The 22619-nt window shown below is 38.6% G+C and overlaps 1 protein-coding gene across 5 annotated transcripts in view; it reads left to right on the forward strand.

Annotated features, from left to right (window-relative positions):
* LOC126195017 (anillin-like) overlaps positions 1-22619 on the forward strand; it is a 171166-nt gene that overhangs the window by 21638 nt on the left and 126909 nt on the right. The window contains exons 2-7 of one of the 5 annotated variants that reach the window (XM_049933446.1): positions 1403-1532; positions 2280-2477; positions 11969-12156; positions 15544-15711; positions 15925-16609; positions 16724-16935. In XM_049933446.1, coding sequence (XP_049789403.1) covers positions 1403-1532; positions 2280-2477; positions 11969-12156; positions 15544-15711; positions 15925-16609; positions 16724-16935 — 1581 coding nt within the window. The remainder of the gene's footprint in view (positions 1-1402; positions 1533-2279; positions 2478-11968; positions 12157-15543; positions 15712-15924; positions 16610-16723; positions 16936-22619) is intronic. The other 4 variants (XM_049933448.1, XM_049933447.1, XM_049933449.1 and 1 more) reach the window with 4 other exon arrangements.

A 22619-nucleotide genomic window follows, 5' to 3' on the forward strand; every position in this document is an offset into this window, starting at 1 on the left:
ATTGTGCAGCATTGCCACAAGAATCATAAAACATCTTTAGATTAGGCAATTTTTCCTTTGCTACCAAGATCACTGTTAACTGGAAAACATTACATGTTACCATATTGCATTCTAACAGCCGTAAATGGAGGTATAATTCATATTGCGTTTAGGATTATCACCATTGTAGTATACAACAGAATGATGCACTGTGACTTGATCCAGTCATAAGACTTATTTTCATATTAAGCACAAATGAGTAATGTTCAGCAGAATCATAAGGGATATGAGCTTGTGCCTCTCGTAAGCTATTTTGTATAACCAAAAAGTTGATTTGCGTCACTTTACAGACCAAACATGAACCAACAGCAGAAGCTGAGGCCAGTTACTTTCAAAGCAGCTTTGATGATTATTAATTTAATATAGTTTCAAAAGCAGCTTCGATGATTATTAATTTAATATTACCAGGACATACTGAAACAAATCAATTCACTTGAAAGGTTAAGAGAATTTCTCGTTTAAGGTACGAGTGATAATAGGCTATCTCCAAACATTACCTAAGTTAACTGAGGTTGGTTAGTTTGATGTGGTCTCATCCAGTTTGCATTGTTATAATTGCTGTGTTTAACCATAAAAAGAAGAGCAGCAAAACAGTGGTAAATTGCCTCACATTTATGTTATTACATATTTCAGTCGAAAGAAAATGTTTGTAATCTCCTTTATCTTGGTCCAAAAATTAAGTGCTAACTACATTTTGGCATCTGAGGACACTGCCTAATTTGATTCTAGCCTACTTTGGAAGCAGCTATGCATAATGCAAATTTTATAATCTGTGTGTTCTCACAGTGAACCATTTTAACACCTACCTCTTTTTGCCATTTTAGCAAGACGGTCCATTTTCTCTTTCCAGTCTCCTCCATCCACTTCACTAGTCACACTGAGAGATATTCTTTGGAACTTTTCTCCTCCTCTTCCAATGTCACAGCAGATTTGAAGGCTTTTCTAGTGACATTAGCATGAAAGTACCTGTTCAGGACTGGCTGTGTTTATTTTTGTGTATAACTCGGGAGTAACTCGATGAAAAGTGAACCCTACTGGAAAATTTTGAAGTGCAATAAATTTTGACTTCATATGTATGGTACTGTCTCCACATTATTTGGTTATCCTTTGATATTTCTGTTCCTCCTGCCACATATTCCCAGTCATTAAAGCATTTATCATAGGCATCTGATACTTGGCCATGGCTGGTGTAAACTTAGGCTTTATTATTATGGCTTCATGGTACTAACAGTTGTTTTATATTTTGTAATGTGTGTGTTGCCTAATCAGATTGTTTAATGTTTGGAGGGTAGGAGTTGATTTTGTCATCTTTATTAATTTAATACAGTGACATCTCTGTCTAAAATGTTGTTTCAATTTTCAGAGAATGTTAGAGAGGGCAAGAGCACGAAAAGGGAATATGGGTCATTCATCAAATGAAGAGAGTACTAGAAGAAGCCCACTGCAAGAGTCAAGCAATGTATCAGAACAGAAATTAAAAGTAACAGCAGAAGGTATTGCTCAATTTTAACTGTCTTTTTTAATTATCTGAGAACTGGTAACTGAGAGAGATTGATTTACAAATAATAGTATCATACCAAAAAAACTGCATAATATTCTTTTCTTATGTCATATTTTAAAGGCTTAAATTTTCAATATACTGTACCAAACTGGGTGAAATCTGAATAAAATCCTTTTGTTGAATCATATGAAAATAATTGAAATAGTCACTCTAAACCATTAGCAGTGTTAATACTCACCTCATATTTCATATTAGGGTTAACTGTCTTCATACAAAGCTCTGAAAATATTTGCAAAAGTGATTTATGTGATTAGTGAAACTGATATGACTGCAGTAGGGTCTTGAGCTTGTGCAGATTTTGCTTGCAGTGACTTTGTCAAAGACCATGAACACACCCTCCTAGTCACTCCACCTGGCCTTGTCTCTTGTAGTTTTTGTCACTTTAGTAAAACGAAATTCTAAGTGATTGACAACATTTTAACTTCGGAATAATTCTGAGTGAAACTGTGACAACTGTTAAACATGCTACAGCTGACAGTCTTCTAACACATGCTTCAAACAGCTGGAAAATTTCAGGAACTGTTTAGTGCAAGCTAGTGGCAGTTGTTCTGAAGGTGACAGGGAAATTAGAATGGACACCAGGAATTTTCTAGTTTTTGTTATGTAATTTTAGAGAGTGCTTAATATATTTTGAAATACAATCCCATTTGAGATGAATTACTCGGTTATTTCATTTCAGTAGAATTTATGTTAAATGGCCCCTGCAATGTGGAAAACATTAAGGGTATCAGTGTTTCACCAACAAGGCCTCATATTGTTAGTGTGGAAAGTAAAGGCAAGGAAAACTGTAAAACACCAGAAAACGAAGGCCATGCAGTGGTAGCCATCAGAGACACTGCTAAAATGCGGTTAAGGCGACTCGGTGCATTGTATTCAGGTAAGAATTAATATTTTAAATCTTAATTTAATTACCAGTTGGCATCTTCTTTCCAGTGAGAAGGCATATGTTACATCGTAGCAGAGGCTTTCTTGTGAAGAAAGTGGAATGATAAACAAACCAAGTAATACTCGAGAATTCTTCTGCTACTAGATCTTTTTGTACTACTTCCTGCAAGAAACTATTTGGCGTATAAACATTAAAAAGAACACCACTCACTACTTCATTAATCATTTCTAGTTTCTATTTCTCAGTTGTCCAAATAGCCAGCCGCGGTGGCTGAGCAGTTCTAGTCGCTTCCGTCCGGAACCGCGCGACTGCTACGGTCACAGGTTCGAATCCTGCCTCGGGTATGGATGTGTGTGATGTCCTTAGGTTAGTTAGGTTTAAGTAGTTCTAAGTTCTAGGGGACTTATGACCTCAGATGTTAAGTCCCATAGTGCTCAAGCCATTTGAACCATTTGAAGTTGTCCAAATAAGTGCAAACTGTGGTTGACTGCAAGATTTTGTTGTCTAAGTAGTTATGTTTCACCTGTATATGAATGATGATTGTCGTCATGAGGGTGAAACTTAATGTGCTACAACCATTCTACCCCACATGAGATGAAACCAGTGCAATGTACCACAGTGGATTTATGGTAATAAAACCGTAAAGTTCAATACTTCATTAAATTTAACCATGGAAAATCCAGGATTAAATATGATGGTATTATGAAAAGGATAGTTTATTACTCACCATATAGTGGAGATGCTTAGTGGCAGACATGCACAACATAAAGACTGCTAAACACGTAAGCTTTCAGCAAGTAGGCTTTCTTTTGAAGTAGACCACACACGTGTACGCAAACAAGAAACGAAAACACTTGTACGAGACCACTGTCTCTGCCCGGTCTGGTGTCAGCGGCCAGACACAGAGTGTGAGTGAGTGAGTGAGTGTGTGTGTGTGTGTGTGTGTGTGTGTGTGTGTGTGTGTGTGTGTGTCTTGTTTACTTCAGAAGAAAGCCTCAGGGCCTTTTAGCCAAAAGCTTACATCATTAAATGAAACTGATTTGTTACTCTCTCGAGTACCAGAAGCCACACACATGATAATAAACTCATTAAATGGCTGTATAATAGTCTAAGGAGATAGTTGTGCACTGCCCCATTGTGCCCAAATGAATTTTTTTGAAATCATAAAGCCCAGCCCATTTAACTGTTTATGAATATATTGCATAAAACAAATGTAAACAATAAATAAAGTGATGTAGTAGAAGCAGTCTGTTTGGACAATAATGTTTCCGGACACGGGTTCTGAAATTTAGTCTCAATTTTATTTTCTCTGAGTCAACATATTATACAGAATGGTGGCCATACAGAGGCTAAAATTTTTAGTCAGTGAAGCAAACACATTTTTTGAAATAGCAGTGAGTTCAGAGCAAGCAGAGCGTATACAGGCCTCGTTTAATATGTGCCCATGGAATCGTACAATGCTGCAATGCATAATCCTGAACAAATTCCCTACATTAAATAGTGCACCCCAACATTCAGTCTCAAAAGTCTGTGTTAATTCAGAAATTGTAAACTGATGCACTGAGTGCAGCATCTAGCTGCATTCTACACTGACACTTTATCACACACATGGCTCATAGGCTACACAAGAAGTTGTCAGTTTATCTGACAGATAGTAACTGCAATACCACGATACCCGTTTTACATACTCCCTCCACAGCTATGTCACGAGACTAACATATCTAGTCAAAAGAGCTACTATATGCCTGACCACCATTCAAAATCTAATTCTATACCGGTTTTCATATATTCAGACCAATATACATTTTTGATTTGTAACATTTGAAAACTGAGTCCAGAGTTGACGTTAGTACATCCACAATACCTGCTCCATTCACTGCCACCACCTACAATCATAGTGTGTATGGTCTGAGGATGATCACTATTGACCAAAGCCAGTTTCCAATTTTAATAAATATTCTCCTGCTATCAAGACTATTTTAATTTTAAAATATCACATGCTACATTTGGTAAAACTGGAACATCAGTTGCTATTCAGTTGGCCTTTCTTTACCTATACCAGTTCCACATTCTGCAGTAAGTTGCTCAAAACACTTTCTGCAAATATTAATATGCAATTTCCTCGTGTAATGAAGCACAGACAATTAAAAAAAAATATTATTAACTATTCATGCATAGGCTAACCGTTTCGTGTAGGTACAGAGGACTTTTTTGCATGCAATAATAGTAATCATAATTTTATTTTTAATAAAAAGGTTGTATATCTAAGCCAGATGTCAAATGTATTCATTTCCTATCAGATTTCATGTGTCAACAGATGGTGTATTGTGTGCACTGATGGCATATTTGCATATGTCGATTCATATAGAAATGTTAACTAACATATTTGATAAAAATGATAAACAAAGTGAAAATTTTATACAAATTGCCTTTTTATTGTGATTGCATTTCTTTCTTAAAATTTTCTGTAGTTCTTTTGGAAGCAATTTTAGTGCTTTTGGTGAATACTGAAGTGTTAGTGTTGGTGGCTCAGGTTATGGGTTGTAACTGATTCAACAAATTAATGATCTGTCATCCTGATACTCTTCATGATAACTAACTTTTACCTGCATTATTTTTGTACGGTCACTTTCTTGTAGTTTCTTGCTGCTGTGGGCCTGCTATGCAGTACCACTCATTGTACCCTGTAGCTTGTCCATCTGCAGAAGTCCGAGGGCTCTAAGGGAGCTCACATCTATGCCAGCTAGCCACGAAATTGTGTAACCACTCTTAATAAACTCTTCTGTATTTTGCTTCTCTCATTAAATGATTACAACGTCGGCTTTATAGATCTGTATTAGACTGTTTTTACATAGCTAAGCTTATGACAGAAGTGCTAAAACATTACCACAGAAGTGACAGATTACAGAACATTATTGGGATGTAGCCAGTGTCGTTAACCACTGTTGTGTACTGCCCACAACACCACCAAGCCATGATGCCAAATGATAAGTGACCCCTCAATCACAGGTCGCCACTTTCAATTGCTGTTGCACCTGTTGATGATGCTCTGTGTACATAGTTTTCTCCTCACATCTGTACTTATGTCAAAACAAACATGTTCACAGTGACAAGTTCTTTCTATAATACTTATCTAAATTATGTTTCCCCATGAACATCTTTCATCTGTTTAATAGGAAGATATGAAAGGTGGTTCCATAACAACAACATGTTACACAACTACATATAGATTGTACTCTCAAACACAGCACGAACTTCACTAAGCTGCTAGGGTCCATGATCATGTGTTTTCTTAGTTTTACCCCTCATGAGAAATTCCAGGCAACCTCAATGAACTGGCTGACCGTATACCTTCTCAGGTTCTTGCTCAGATTGCTCCATCAGCTCAGTCCTCATCTATCTGCCTGGCTCGGCCATCATTTCACTACTTTTGGGAAATATACTGCTCATCAACTAAAACCCCTCGCTCCTTGGTCAATTTATATGTATTGCACAGTAATTGTAATGTCACAAGGATTGTTGATCTAAAGTCCCAACAGAATATCATGCAAGCTGTTCTGTAAGTTGGTTTCTCTATGCCATTTTAAACAAATTACATACTCCAGACTACCAAAAAATTTCCTTTTTTACCATTTAGTGAGGAAGAATTATTGTCAGAGGGTGAAAAGTTCTTTTCATCAGTCTGTGCTTGTATTTGGTAGTAAACAGATTATTTTCACTGCAGAGTGTTGCTTCCTTCATATGCCTGTAATATGAAATCGTGCAAGATTATCATCATTCTTCTATTTTTCGTAATATCAACTTATCTTATTCAATATGAGTTTTGGCACTGAAATGAAGACAAATATTTTAATAAGTTTCTTACCCAAAGACAAATATTTGCAGTTGGTTACTGTCTGAGAGAGAGATTCAAGTAATATGCCGTAAATACAGATGGCAGGCATTGTTCATAGTAGTGCCTAGAAGAACTACGTAGTAAGTTTTCAAAATTTTTTTCTATCCTCAGCTCAGTGCCTCTTCTGTTGAGTGGTTAGTCATCTGTCATCATACACATATTTTGGTTCTAAAAAATCTTTCAGTCTGATAAATTATTCCTTTCTCTCTTTTTCAAATATTTTCAAGATTCCTGGGGTAGTTTTGTTCTGTCATTACAACCACAAGAAAATGCAGGTTTTTCTTGCGAGACATGCTTTACTTTATTGAAGTAAATCATCACCAGTGATCTGCTTTATTTCAATAAAGCGAAACACATCTGGTGAGAAAAGTGAGCATTTCTTGCGGTAGTAACGACAGAACAAAAATACCCCAGGAATTGTAAAGCAACTATGGATAATATGGCCACGTACATGAAGAATTTTTAAGATTGTTTTTGAGCTCTGAGAAAAACATTTTAAAAATGTAGGATCATACAATAATTATTAGCGTCTGTTCCTGTGACGCAACATGTTGGTAGGAATGGCTTATTATGGTGACAGACAACTGCTACCTTATTTCCAATACTACGTCTGGGAATCGCCATAACTGTTGAAGGAGTGGCACACAGGTAAGAGGCTGGACCTGTATTTGGGTGGGCGGTGGCTCAGATCACTAACTGGATGTCCAGATTTAGGTTTTCCATAGTTTCTCTAAATTGCTTAAAGCATATTCTTGTATTTGGATCCTTTGAAAAGAGCATGACTGATTTCCTTCCCCATTCTGAACTTGTGCTCCAATTAATTTAGTGCTCCTCCTCCTTGCCTTGTACATTAACAATTTGGTGGTTTTTGTTGACGTGACCTTGCTCTGGGTGGGCAGTGGTCTATGACGTCAAATTCATTCAGTATGTGTTCTTGGCAGTCATGTCAACTGCAAGGTTTATGTAGTTGCTCCTTTATATTATACTGACATATTTTACATCACTGACAGTCAATACTTATCAAACTCAGGCAATCAATATATGTAGTGTGTTTCTGAGCTCTGGAACATATGTTCTTACTCTGACTTATTGTACTTCACTATGAACACTCTGTAAAGGTAAAATGTGTAGTATAAATATGTACTATACATAGTTTTTCACTACCTCTTAGATGCCTTGTCTTGAATTTCCTGCATTTGGGGAACTACAAACATGGAACTGTTTCCAACTTGTGCAGACTTCGGAGTGAGATATTGCAGTGGGCTCTATTTCCGTTTTGGCCCTCCCACATATAGGTTTTCATTGGTGTCTCGTTGACACTTAAGGCAGTTATTGGAGGTTTTTTTTTTAAAAAAAAAAAAGAGGCAACAGCCAGTTTCCTTCCTCCATCCTTGACCAAGACTGTGCTCTTGCCTCCAATGTTTTCATTATCAAAGGGATGCTAATCCTTAATCTTCATTCTTCATGTGAATCTCTTGAATGCTGCTCCATATTATTTAACAATGAAAATAATCAGTTTTTGACAATATAATGTAATTGGATAGATAAAAAAACATACTCGCCAAGTGGTGGCAGGAGAACACACACATAAAAGGAGGTTATACTTGTGCAAGCTTTTGGAGTCAGTGGCTCCTCCTTCTCGCAGAAGGGTTGAAGGGGAAGGAAGAGGGATGAAGGAAAAGAACTGTAGAGGTTTAGGAAAAAGGGTGGATTTCAGAAAAGTCACCTTGAATCGCAGGTCAGGGGAGACTTACCGGACAGGATGAGAAGGAAGAATTAGTTTTTCCTTCTCATCCTGTCTGGTGAGGCTCTCCTGACTTGTGGTTCTGGGTGACTTTTCTGAAGTTTGCCCCATTTCCTAAACCTCTAGTCCTTTTCCTTTACCCTTCTCCCTTTCCCTTCAACCCTTCTGCTGGAAAGAGGAGCTACTGGCTTCAAAAGCTTGCTTAAGTATAACGTTCTTTCATGTGTGTGTTCTCCTGCCACTGCATGGTGAGTAGATGTTTTTATCTATACAATTACATTATTCCACAACGAAAATAATTATTTATTGACAATGTCTTTTCTTCTCATCCCATCTGGTAAGTCTCCACTGCTCTGGGGTTCTGAATGACTTTTCTGAAGTGTACCCCTTTCCCTAAATCTCTCCAGTCCTTTTCCTTAACCCCTCTTCCTCTCCTCCTTTGGCAGGAGGAGGAGCTACTGGCTCCAAAGCTTGTAAAAGGTTTTGTGTGTGTGTGTGTGTGTGTGTGTGTGTGTGTGTGTGTGTGTGTGTGTTTCACCTTCCGCCGCTTGGTTTGTACAGTTCCGTTATTCTGTATTGTTTGTTGCTTTATGCTTTGTTTAGGGGGTTTAGTATGGGGCTGCAATGGAGAGGCTCTAATTCAAGAACCTGTGACTACTTTTTGGAGAAACTATTTTGTCATTTGAAAAATACAGTGTTGTTTCACATTTAGAGATGGAGCTTTGGTTGCTGAGTTCACATTTTTACATTCTGCAGGAGCTTAATATAGGGGTTGTTTTGCAGTCACAGATAAAGCTTTGGTAGTTGAGGTCAAACACAGATTTGATTATTTCAGAAGACTGGGGATTCAGTGGCATTAGCAGGGCCAAATATGGGGAGGGTAGTGGCAAGCGCAGCAAATTTCATTGTGCTGCCGACCATGTGAATGCATCTCGCCTACTTTATGAACATCTACTACATTTAAACTGTAAGTTGCATGAATGTAAATGTTCTGGAACCGAACTGACTTTACAACTGGGCAGATATTCAGCAATAGTTAATATTTCTGAATGACAAAAATTAATTTTATCGTAAATATGTTTAAATTACAAATGTGCCATAATAAATGCAACACAGTTTGGCAACAGTAGTAAAGAAGATACTGCTTGACAGCTCTTTTGAGTCTCAAGGGTGACAACAAATGATGGAAGCACACTGTTAGCATGAAGTGGACCAGCTTGTGCCAACTCAGTGTTAAGTAGTAATATGTGTTGTTATTCAGTTCTTAGTGCGGTAAGAACATTAAATTGTAGCAATTGATAATTGATGTAAATCACAACAGTTACCATTGAGAAATGTAGATATGAGAGTTCGCAATTCACAGTTGATTCACCTGGAAAATACAACACATTATTTTAAGTTAATGGTTATAAGTAGTGCAGAGGATACAGACAACTGTACAGCAGCAAGAAAATTTGAGGTTAGTGAAGCAAATGTTCAAAGGTGGCATCATACAAATGCTAAATTGTTGGTAATGGCAATATTATGAAAAGGATAGATTGCTACTCACCATAAACAAGAAACATTGAGTTGCAGGCAGGCACAACAGCAACACTCCTACATATAAGCTTTTGACTAAAGCCTTCTTCAGAAAAGAACACACACACACACACACTTTCATACACGAAAGCACACCTTATACACATGACCGCTATCTCTGGCCATTCTGGCCAAATTATAGATAGCCAGTTCTAAATGCCAATTTTTCTGGAGACCAAATTAGGGAAGGTGTGATTTCGAACAGCAGGTTCTTCAGTATCTACAAGAGAAACACAGTTAAGACTATTTAATTACCCAAGAAATTATCCAGATGAATCTGTTGGAAAGAGGACTTTGTCAACTACATTAATCATGAATTCAAAGCAACTATGAGCAGGGGCATGGTAATAAGGAATGTGGGGCTTACACAGAACAGCACAAGCTCAGTGACTTCCTGCAGCTTTTGACAAAAAACTATTTATGATGAGTGTCATCTAATCTATCTAAGAAATTACAATGACCGTTTACAATAAATAGTGCAAACATTCTTGGGCAGATTGCAAGATACTTTATGTCGATAAAACCATATATAAATATGATTAGTCCAAATACATTAAAAATCAAAATTTCTCAATGAACCTCCTACCTACCTACCTCCCTCCCTCCACCCCCACCTTGATTCCTCTATGTGAGTATGGTAGGGCTTAACATTCTTTATTTAGGGAGGATAATCAAAGAGTGGAACGGAGCTTGATCGGGTAGATGATGTAATTATTTTTTTTTTTTTTTGCCCCCCCCTTGAGAAAAGTGCTTAGCACACAAATATTTATTGACAAAAATTTGATCACTTGCGGTAGCAACCAAAATTTGAGAGTGGATTCATGATTTCTTGATAGGGAGAGTGCAGCATGCTTATCTTGGATGAAGGTTCATCAACAGATGTAACTTCAGGCGTGCCCCCAGGTGAGTAAGTGTGCTGTATATTAATGATAATCCCAGACTTCACTACTTATGTAGCTGTTCATAATGAAGTACTATCTGAAAAAAACTTCACAAATATCCAGTGAGATCTTGATAGGATTTCAAATTGGTGTAAAGTTGGAAACATGCTTTAAAGGTACAAGAATGCAAAACTGTGTCCTTCACAAAATGCAGAAAGCTACTATACTAGAACTGCAATATTGGAATCAGTCAACACACACAAATACATTGGTGTTACAGTTTGTGGGGGATATGAAATGTAGTGATCATGTAGAATCAGTCATAGGAGGAGCAGATGGCAGACTGCAGTTCATTGGCAGCCTATCTGCTGAGGACACTGCTTACAAAACTCTCGTGGGACCCATCCTAGAATAATGCTAGAGTGTGTAACCTGTACCGAATAGGAATAATAACAGATACTGAATGTATACCTTCAAAGGCAACACAGATGGTTACAGGTTTGCTTAACTTGTGGAATAGCATGCAAATAAGCTGAAGAAAATAAACACGAATCGGCAGACACTTGAGGATTGAACCCAGCTGGTTGGCAAGCGCCTACCATGTTTTACGGACTATAAGGCGCACATTGTTCTTCGAAAAATTGCCTCCAAAGTTCAGGTGCATCTTATACTTGAAATTAATATAAAAATGTCCGGTGTTTAATTTAAAATTCCCGCCAAGTCTTAAAAATGGCCATATATTCGATACTGCAGGTAATCTCTCTCTATCTGGCAACATTGGATTCAACTGGCGGCAGCAGTGCACTGATGCAGTGAACATGAGTTTCTGGGGGGGTTCACAAGCTTGCTAACACTGTTTCTCTCCCCACCCACCATCACAAACTCAGAGCACTGTCTAACCTATGATGTGATATGTCATTGCAGCCTAAGGTGCCAGTGAACTTGAATTGAAAGTGATTCGTGTTATTGATAACAGTACAATATTTTTGTTAGCAGCTAGTTTCATAATGGAAAAAAATAAAAGGTATTCATATGGTGCAGGCTATAAATTGAAAGTAATAGCATATTCAGAACAGCATGGAAACAGAGCAGCTGAGTGGCATTTTTTCCCTCCACCAACAGAAAAAAACCATTCGCAGTTGGCGAGCTAGTAAAGAAGAGCTGCAGAGACAGTGTGTGTGTGTGTGTGTGTGTGTGTGTGTGTGTGTGTGTGTGTGTGTGTTCTAGCAGTCTTTTTGTTGCACCTGTCTGTGTCTCAACAACTCCACTGCATGGTGAATAGCAAAATATTGTCATTATTTCATCCTGGGTTTTCCATTGTTTGAATTTGTGTTTTCATAGAATTTTCAAATAGTTTATCTGTTATTTTCTCCAAAACGTGTAGAGGAAGAGGCAAATATTTCATCACCAATTCATAGAACTGAAGAAACTTTTACTGCTGAAGAAGAGGAAGATATGAAGCCAGTTAAGAGCACAACAAGACTAAATAGATTAGCTGCTCTAGCAAACACAATAAATGAGTGGGAGGATGATTTAAGTCACCCACAACTTACCAACAGTTCTGAGAAAAAGGTAAGTTTCAATCCCTCCGTGAAAGCATTTTCTATTGTATTCATATTACATGTGTACAAGCATCCATTCACTATTTATTTATATAGATACTGCATAGACACAAAATGGAAGGTAGTAAGACCAAAATATTTACAAAGATCAATTTTTATTACTGAAAATGGCAATTACAAAATGGGTGTACTCTTGGCTGTGGTAGCTAAGAGTTTTTGGCTTGGCTTGCAAAAGAAGGTAATTTGGTTTCTAGTTGTAGTTCTGAGTTTGTGGAGCAGTGAAGACAAGGGGCTGCAGGGAACAATGAAAATATCAGCTAAACTCATAGAGATGGAGGCTGGACTTTATTGAAAGATATTTATAGATAGTTTGTAAAGGTGGTGTATGTAAACTTTTGAACTCCTAAAGGTAATCACTGTTATAGGTTTACACTGTCAAGGAATATTGCCAACATTGTGTTCTGTGAGAAACTGAGAAACGATTAAAAATTGAAGTGTCAGGAGAGTTCTACTCTTTCCCTGACAGAAAAAGGTGTTTGAGACACTGACCTTTCATTTGGGAGTAGCAGGGTTCAGATCTCCATTGGGCTAACCCTACTTAGTTTGCTCATGTTTCTCTTAAATTGAGACAACTGCTGAGATGGTATTGTAGCTTTGAAGAGGTCCTGGCTGGTCTGTTGTCCCATCAGTTGTCAGGTCAAACTTACTACAGCATGACTGATAACAGGTTTTATTCTTCCTTTGAATCTTACTGTAATTTCAAAATTATAATGTTGGCTATAAATGAATACAGTCATTTCCTCTCTGTACATCAGTGTTTCACTTAGAATTTAAGCTGGCAGTTCCATCCTCCTCCTCCGGATAAAAGATGTTTTATTGTCAGCTTTATTGAGAAAATTTAGAGTCGGCATTTGAGGCTGACTGCAGAACTATTCTACTGCTGCTGCCAACGTCCATTTTATGCAAGGGCCACAAAGTTAAGATGAGAGAAATTAGGGCTCATACAGAGGCTTTTACAGTCATTTTTCCCAAGATGTATTTGCGAGAGGAACAGTAAAGGAAATGACCAGTAATGGTACATATCATCTGCTATACACCACATGGTGGTTTATGGAGTATGTAGAAGTAAATGTAGTCAGTGCTTCCCTTGTAAGTGTATGAATGACCATACTAGTTCGTTGTGATAGCTTTTTATGCTAGTGTAGTATTTCCTGCAGATTTATGATAAATTGAGACGTAACTGACTTTAAAGGACAGCAGTAGTCATAGTAGTGTAATGTCTTGTCACTGCGAAATACTATAGTGACACAGTATCAAAAGCCAAAGCTCTTTAGATGTTTGAGCCAGCATGTACATTCTTCCTTGATTGTGTGATTCCTGTCATTTGTTGTGTGACAAAAACAATTACTTGCTCAAAGGCAAGCTTGATAACATCCTACAGCTGAAAATTTGTAACATTCTGTCACCTTGCTGATTATGAATCTTAATTGCAGTTTCCATGGTTGACCATAGTGGCTATTCTTGGCAAAACTGAGACATTGAATTGAATGGAAAATTTAATAACAAAGTCAGTATACACTGTTTTCAAGTGCAGTTGACTTTGCTGGTATAAACTTTGAAGCACAGGTCTATCATTTAACCGAAGGGAACCTTGGTGATGAAGCTGTGTTTCAGAATGTATTTTGACAAAGTAAATACACTATTGGAAAGACAATAGCAGGACTTTATTATTAAGTTTTTCATCAATTACAGTTACACAGGTCACACCCAGGGCTTGTCTCCAGCCTTCTTATGAAATGAAATGAGTGTGGTAGACCAGTCGTGTGGTGCAAGTCTTTTTAGTTGACATCACTTTGGTGACTTGCATGTCATGAGAATGAAATTATGAAGAGGACAGCTCACCACACAGCCCATGAGCAGAGAAAATCTCCGACCTGGTTGGGAATCGAACGCGGGCTCCTCGCATGGCATTCTGCGGCGCTGACCACTCAGCTGTAACAGTCATAACAAGTGAATTGTTTGTCAAGTGGTGGTGGGCAGCTATGCCACAGTATGACTGTTCTATATTTCTCCTTTGTACTGTATTAAAATGCTAGATAAAACTAAAACCTGAAATTGCAGAGTTATAAGTGTGCTGCACAGAGCATACAAAATATATGTACAGATAATACAAAAGGAATTGTCATACTAAATTGTTTCTGTAAACGTGGATTGTTTTCACAACACAATTGATAGAAAAATCTCAATTAGGGTCAAAATTATCATTAAAAATGAATCAGAACAAAAAGTTAGATAATTTATTTCACTTGGGTGTAACACTACACATTATATGATGTGCATACACTGTTACAGAAATTCTAATATCCATGCAGCACTATCAGTTGGCATTTTAAAATTAGCATAAATAGTACATTGCTTAACGTGTATAAAATGTGGCAGTACCAATGTTGCATGGTTATGAATGCTTCACACATATAAAATGACACATCAAAATGATATACAGTACAGAGATGAGATCTCTTGAGAGCAACGTCTAACTACACTTTACTGGATAAGAAGGGAATCAGGAAAGAACTATACAGATTTGATTTGAATCAAGAAATAGTGAAGTACACTAACAAATGGAACAAGCATTTAACAAGAATGCTTACAACCGGAACATACACTTCTGAAGATTAAGCCATGGAAACAAAGAAGAAAGAAGTTAAAACACACACACACGCACAGCAAAATACTTGCGGGTAGAACAAACAAGAGTTGGTTTGATCTTAGGCAATGATTCTCCTCTCTGTGAAGGGCTCCAAAAGACTACAATAGAAAGATACTATCAGAAAAAGTACTTGTCACATTGTTCCAATCTGTAACATTAGTTTCCAGGGTGCAGACATTGTTTGATCAGGTTGTGTTAATAGTGGTGGTGGTGATAGTAGTAGTAGTAGTAGTAGTAGTAGTAGTGATGTTGTTGCTGTTATTATTATTATTATTATTATTATTATTATTACTATTATTATTATTTAATTAGGAAATAAACATGCGCTGGTATATAACTTAGAATGTTGATATTCATCTGTGGTAAACTTGAAAACGGCACACTAGAATCTGTTATTTAACTATAAAAGTCATCAAATTGCCCTGTAGTTTGCTTATCCGCTTTAACTGCTGCTGATCTGCTGTTCACTTAATAGTTTGTATCTATCTGAAAGGAAAATTCTTCAACTTTTGGCAGGATATACACTGTAAAATTATATCCATGCTAGAGCCATGGTTTGACACATAGTTTAAAACTATCACAGATTTCATGTTAAGGATGCCTTACATCCGCATTACAAATATATCAAGTGCATTTATGATTGATGTTTTAAATTTAGATAAATACAATTTTCTCTGTCTTTGCCAGACTGAAAGGAAAATTTCAGGCTTGGAACAAACAACTCACATCATTAATAGTTACACAGACCAAAAACTGCGAATAAAACCATTGAATGCAATCCAGAAAAACAAGCTTGTTGATAGAAAAGGCAGTGATGCCAACATTGTATGGGATAAAGCAATTCTGGAAACCCTGGTAAGAACACAGACAAACTAATTTTAAAACTGCTGCTTTAAAGTAAATTTGACAGAAAGAAGTCCTCATTCTTGAAGGTTACTTAGTGATAGTGCACACACATTCAGATATTGTTAATAAAATAGATGTAATTCTATACTGAGTTTATAAATATTAGGTATAATATCTTTAATATTAGGTTACAGAGACTTCTTCCTCCATCTCATTTTGCAGGAAGCTCAAGGATTTGAACGCACTGTCTCTAATTCTAGACTAGTGTATGATTTTTCCAAACATTCTTCACAGGATGGGAAGAGCACTTCTATGAAGCCAGCAACAAAAGCTTCAGCTGTCCTCAGTGACATCAAGGAGAAACAAGAGCCCAGTGAAATTAGTCCAAAAAAATCTGTTTCGGTGACAAATGCAAAAGTAACTCGCAGCCCAGTAATGGGTGTGTCGCAGCTTTGTAATTCTGCCAAGGTTATTAGCCCCCGTGAAAAACCATCAATGTTTTGGAAACAGGGACACAGTCCTCAGAAAGTTGAGGTGTCAAAAATAGAGTTAAAGAGTGTTTCTAATCATGCACAAATGTCTCCCAAGAAGGGTTCTGTTCTACATAAAGCAGCAGTTTTTGAGTCTGGAAGCCCTGAGAAGCAGTTGACAAAGGATCCAATTGAACTGTCAGTAGCTGAGCGCCTTGCTCTGTTTGAGAAGAATAAGGGTCAAGCCCTCATTCCCAAAACTGCTTTTTCAATGGCTGTTCCTACAAAATACTTAAATAAAACACAACAGGATTCAATAACCAGCAAGAAATTTTCACCTGAAAATTCCAGCTGTGCAACACAATGGACAAGGCTAGGAAATTTTGGAATTGTTCAGAAGCCAGTAGAACAGCCAAAGTTATCTCCAATAAAAAATGGTAATTATACATTACATCTGCAATACATTAAGTAAATATTTTACCAAAATTTTAATTATTGTGGTATTCTCTGTTCTTCTGATCCTATATATTCATACTACACATTTATTTTAGATATACCCCAGAACAAAGTACTGGCCAGCAAGCAGCTTTTTGAAACTGGAGCTATTAATGGCAAAGGAAGTTCAGTTCTTCAGAATGTCCCTTCTGAAAGACAGAAAGAACTAGAGATGTTACAGAATCGCTGGAACAGAAATAAACAGATTGGATCTGTAGTATTAGATTCCAGATTTACTCCTAACGACGCCCAGTCAAATAGTAACTTAGTAAGTACCTGAATAAAAGACTGTTAATGATGTAAAGCAGTTTACTTAAGATTTAGTGTCATTTTATTTATTTACATTTTCTTTGCATGGAGCTATCAAAATGATGGCTGCTGCAAACTTCGGAAATAATATTTTAACAGTAGTTATAATTGCAGAATATGTTGCATAAAACAATTGTTGCATCTTATATCTGTTTTATACATTTATTACTGTGCAGTTGATATGCTGCCGGCTCATACAGAAAGTTGTGCCTTAAAATCCATTGAATTTGTATAAACATTTTTCTATCAGAAAACATTTTAAGTTTATTTTAATTGTTCCCCTTATATATTGTTTAGAGATTGTTAATTTATTAAGATTGTGTATGGCATATCCTGTGTTTCTTATTGCCCTTTTCTGTAACAGTCGTATTCTTTTTACACAAAATCAGTTACACAGCGCCAAAATTCGGCCCCATAGTTACAAAGGGGGCAGATCATTCCTTAGCGCACTAGTTTTCAAGTTGGCTAGTAATTGACTTTGTGCTGGCTAAGGTGTTGTAAACGACTACTGGGTTTTCCAAATACAAAATTAATGTGCTTTATCCACTATAGGTTTCATTAACATACGTACCCAGAAATTTATAGCTCTCAGTTGCTGTTATTGAGATGTTACATACATTATTTGCATTGGTGTGGTGAGAACTGCCTGTTCTAAATTGGAGTAATTGAGATGCTGTGACATTCACCTTGCGGTCCTGATCACTGAAGAATTTATAATTCTGTTACATCACTGGTGGCAAAAGTTGTAATTTCTTGCACTCTTTACCATAGAATAAGTTTGAGGTTTCATATGCACAACTTATTATGTGGGAGTTAAGAGGTTGTTAAAATGCAGGATGTTAACTAATATGTGGGAAACTGTTGGGAATGAGTAGAGGACTTGAAAAGAGGCAGAAGAGTTCATATATACATATAGTACTATTTATTTTCTTAGTTACAGACCCTTTTTTGTGGTTACATGTTTGCTGCACATCTCTTTGTTTTCATATTACCAGCTTCGTTTTGCAGGTGGGGTTTCTCTCTCTCTCTCTCTCTCTCTCTCTCTCTCTCTCTCTCTCTCTCTCTCTCTTTTCAGATGTAATTTGTTTTGGGAAGTGTAAGTCAAAGCCTTCTTAGTTTATCTCAGTTGCCATGTTTCTAGCAAATAAACAAATCTCTTTTGTAGAGCTATTCTACCCACAACAGAAATTGAATTGGCTATTTACAGATGAGCACCACTGAACTAGAGTGTGTTTGTGATCTCAGCTGGAGAGTTACATGATGTGTCTGACTTGCAGTAATGTGCACAACACCCATAGCTGTGCACAAGAACTTTAATCATTGACTAACAATGTTAACTTTTTGAGTAATAGATTAACTTTTAAGTTAATTCAGTACCTACTATTTATGACAAAAACGATGTTGTGCCGTGTGCAGAAATCACGTTCTGCCCATTTCGGGTCATATAATTGTGTGCCTACGCTGGGGTGAGCCCTATTTGATGTAAACAATAAAATGTGAGCGAGAATAACTACATGTTGGCTGTTTATTGTTGTTTCTGTACAGAATTTGCATTAAGAACTATTTTTTGTTAGTGAATTGACTGTGGAAACTAAATCAGGGAATTGGATTCCAGCTGTACAACTGATGACAATCCATGGCCACATTTCAATGATTATGTTAAGATGATGTGACTTACCGAACGAAAGTGCTGGCAGGTCGATAGACAGACACACACACACACACACACACACACACACACACACACACACACACACACAAAATTCAAGCTTTCGCAACAAACTGTTGCCTCATCAGGAAAGAGGGGAAGGAGAGGGAAAGACGAAAGGATGTGGGTTTTAAGGGAGAGGGTAAGGAGTCATTCCAATCCCGGGAGCGGAAAGACTTACCTTAGGGGGAAAAAAGGACAGGTATACACTCGCATACACACACATGTCCATCCACACATATACAGACACAAGCAGACATATTTAAATACAAAGAGTTTGGGCAGAGATGTCAGTCGAGGCGGAAGTGAAGAGGCAAAGATGATGTTGAATGACAGGTGAGGTATGAGTGGCCTCAATTTGAAATTAGCGGAGATTGAGGCCTGGTGGGTAACGGGAAGGGAGGATATACTGAAGAGCAAGTTCCCATCTCCGGAGTTCGGATAGGTTGGTGTTGGTGGGAAGTATCCAGATAACCCGGACGGTGTAACACTGTGCCAAGATGTGCTGGCCGTGCACAAAGGCATGTTTAGCCACAGGGTGATCCTCATTACCAACAAACACTGTCTGCCTGTGTCCATTCATGTGAATGGACAGTTTGTTGCTGGTCATTCCCACATAGAATGCATCACAGTGTAGGCAGGTCAGTTGGTAAATCACGTGGGTGCTTTCACATGTGGCTCTGCCTTTGATCGTGTACACCTTCCGGGTTACAGGACTGGAGTAGGTGGTGGTGGGAGGGTGCATGGGACAGGTTTTACACCGGGGGCGGTGGTTACAAGGATAGGAGCCAGAGGGTAGGGAAGGTGGTTTGGGGATTTCATAGGGATGAACTAACAGGTTACGAAGGTTAGGTGGACGGCGGAAAGACACTCTTGGTGGAGTGGGGAGGATTTCATGAAGGATGGATCTCATTTCAGGGCAGGATTTGAGGAAGTCGTATCTCTGCTGGAGAGCCACATTCAGAGTCTGGTCCAGTCCCGGAAAGTATCCTGTCACAAGTGGGGCACTTTTGTGGTTCTTCTGTGGGGGATTCTGGGTTCGAGGAGATGAGGAAGTGGCTCTGGTTATTTGCTTCTGTACCAGGTCGGGAGGGTAGTTGCGAGACGCGAAAGCTGTTGTCAGGTTGTTGGCGTAATGGTTCAGGGATTCCGGACTGGAGCAGATTCGTTTGCCACGAAGACCTACCGTATTTACTCGAATCTAAGCCGCACTTTTTTTCTGGTTTTTGTAATCCAAAAAACCGCCTGCGGCTTAGAATCGAGTGCAAAGTAAGCGGAAGTTCTGAAATATGTTGGTAAGTGCCGCCACAACTAACTTCTGCCGTCGAATATATGTAGCGCTACACAGGCATGCTTTACAGGCACAAAGATAAATACTGGCGCCAAAACCTCTGCGTCAGTAAATAAATAAAAAAAAAAAAAAAAAAAAGGTGGAAGACGAGCTTTTTTCTCCGCCCCGAATTTCGACCACTGCATTTTCATACATTATCCAACAAAGTAAATACAAATTCCGTATTGTTCATCTTCGAATGTAGCAGCTTTTCAATGTACTACGAAAATCCGACTGGCAAGACCTTTTGCGATGTTTATCAGTATGGCCAATTCTACGTTCTGATTTTTTTTCTACCTGTGAGAAGAGATGGTTGCTAATGGAAACTTTTGTGAATTCTGGATCACATGCAGTATTCTCTTCACCATAAGAATAATACGAATATAAACATTTTGCCATGTATTCTTTCGTGTTTGCTGCTATCTCATTTAAATCCTGTATGCCTAATAAACTACGAAACTAGAGTGAGACAACACAAACGCGGAAGTATACACATATGTCATGTTCATATTCGTATTATTCTTATGCCTAATAGTGATACAGTCAGAAATGAAGCACGGCAATTGACTAGATTTTTAAATCTAAGATGACTCTAATTTCTGTGCAGAAAATAATGTACTAAAGAGGTGTCTGCAAAGATTTTCAAACGGAGAAAAATTTTCGCTAAACTCTCGTTCAGAACATCATCTATGATACGCAGTTTATTATTTGGTTCTTGTTGATCATTATCAAAGAAAGCAGCAGTGTAAATAACAACAAATAGCAGTCTCTTGCCATTGTTTCGCTACTGAGACAATTACTCTCTCTTTTTTTTTTTTATTGTAAGCGGCGGTAGCACGCACAAAAGCAAACCATGCCGCGAGCGGCGACAGGTCGTGAACATTCATTATCGGAATGCGACAAACAATGCATGACACAGTAGAGTAATGCATTTTCAGCTTAGAGTGACGAAAACACCTATAACAAAGAGAACGGCAATTATCAGATCTGGGAAAAATTAGCAATCAATTCAAACCAGACGAAGCACGTGAAAAACGAAGGGTACCCGCATGAATAAGGACGGAGCACCTGACGCATAGCAATGGCTACCTGGTAAAGCTTAACTGCTAAGCTTACGGCTCGAACCAAACTACTGTAGCTGTATCGTCATTCATTCGAACTAAATTGTGTCTCATATTACAATGGACCTACTTTGTTTTGATTTGGAGGTGCGGCCTAAAACTTTTCTCTCCCCTTGAATTTCGAGTCTCAAATTTCAGCTGCGGCTTAGATTCGGGAAATTATTTTTTCCTTTATTTCGAGTCTCATTTTTCAGGTGCGGCTTAGATTCGAGTGCGGCTTAGATTCGAGTAAATACGGTAGGCTGTAGGGAAGGGACTATTTGATGTGGAATGGGTGGCAGCTGTCATAATGGAAGTACTGTTGCTTGTTGGTGGGTTTGATGTGGACGGACGTGTGAAGCTGGCCATTGGACAGGTGGAGGTCAACATCAAGGAAAGTGGCATCAGATTTGGAGTAGGCCCAGGTGAATCTGATGGAACCAAAGGAGTTGAGGTTGGAGAGGAAATTCTAAAGTTCTTCTTCACTGTGAGTCCAGATCATGAAGATGTCATCAATAAATCTGTACCAAACTATGGGTTGGCAGGCCTGGGTAACCAAGAAGGCTTCCTCTAAGCGACCCATGAATAGGTTGGCGTACGAGGGGGCCATCCTGGTACCCATGGCTGTTCCCTTTAATTGTTGGTATGTCTGGCCTTCAAAAGTGAAGAAGTTGTGGGTCAGGATGAAGCTGGCTAAGGAAATGAGGAAAGAGGTTTTAGGTAGGGTGGCAGGTGATCGGCGTGAAAGGAAGTGCTCCATCGCAGCGAGGCCCTGGATGTGCGGAATATTTGTGTATAAGGAAGTGGCATCAATGGTTACAAGGATGGTTTCCGGGGGTAACAGACTGTGTAGGGATTCCAGGCGTTCGAGAAAGTGGTTGGTGTCTTTGATGAAGGATGGGAGACTGCATGTAATGGGTTGAAGGTGTTGATCTACGTAGACAGAGATACGTTCTGTGGGGGCTTGGTAACCAGCTACAATGGGGCAGCCGGGATGATTGGGTTTGTGGATTTTAGGAAGAAGGTAGAAGGTAGGGATGCGGGGTGTCGGTGGGGTCAGGAGGTTGATGGAGTCAGGTGAAAGGTTTTGCAAGGGGCCTAAGGTTCTGAGGATTCCTTGAAGCTCCGCCTGGACATCGGGAATGGGGTTACCTTGGCAAACTTTGTATGTGGTGTTGTCTGAAAGCTGACGCAGTCCCTCAGCCACATACTCCCGACGATCAAGTACCACGGTCGTGGAACCCTTGTCCGCCAGAAGAATGACGATGGATCGGTCAGCCTTCAGATCACAGATAGCCTGGGCTTCAGCAGTGGTGATGTTGGGAGTAGGATTAAGGTTTTTTAAGAAGGATTGAGATGCAAGGCTGGAAGTCAGAAATTCCTGGAAGGTTTGGAGTGGGTGATTTTGAGGAAGAGGAGGTGGGTCCCGCTGCGACGGAGGACGGAACTGTTCCAGGCAGGGTTCAATTTGGATGGTGTCTTGGGGAGTTGGATAATTAGGAGTA

Source organism: Schistocerca nitens, chromosome 7 (assembly GCF_023898315.1).
Source record: "Schistocerca nitens isolate TAMUIC-IGC-003100 chromosome 7, iqSchNite1.1, whole genome shotgun sequence".
Lineage (NCBI taxonomy): Eukaryota > Metazoa > Arthropoda > Insecta > Orthoptera > Acrididae > Schistocerca > Schistocerca nitens.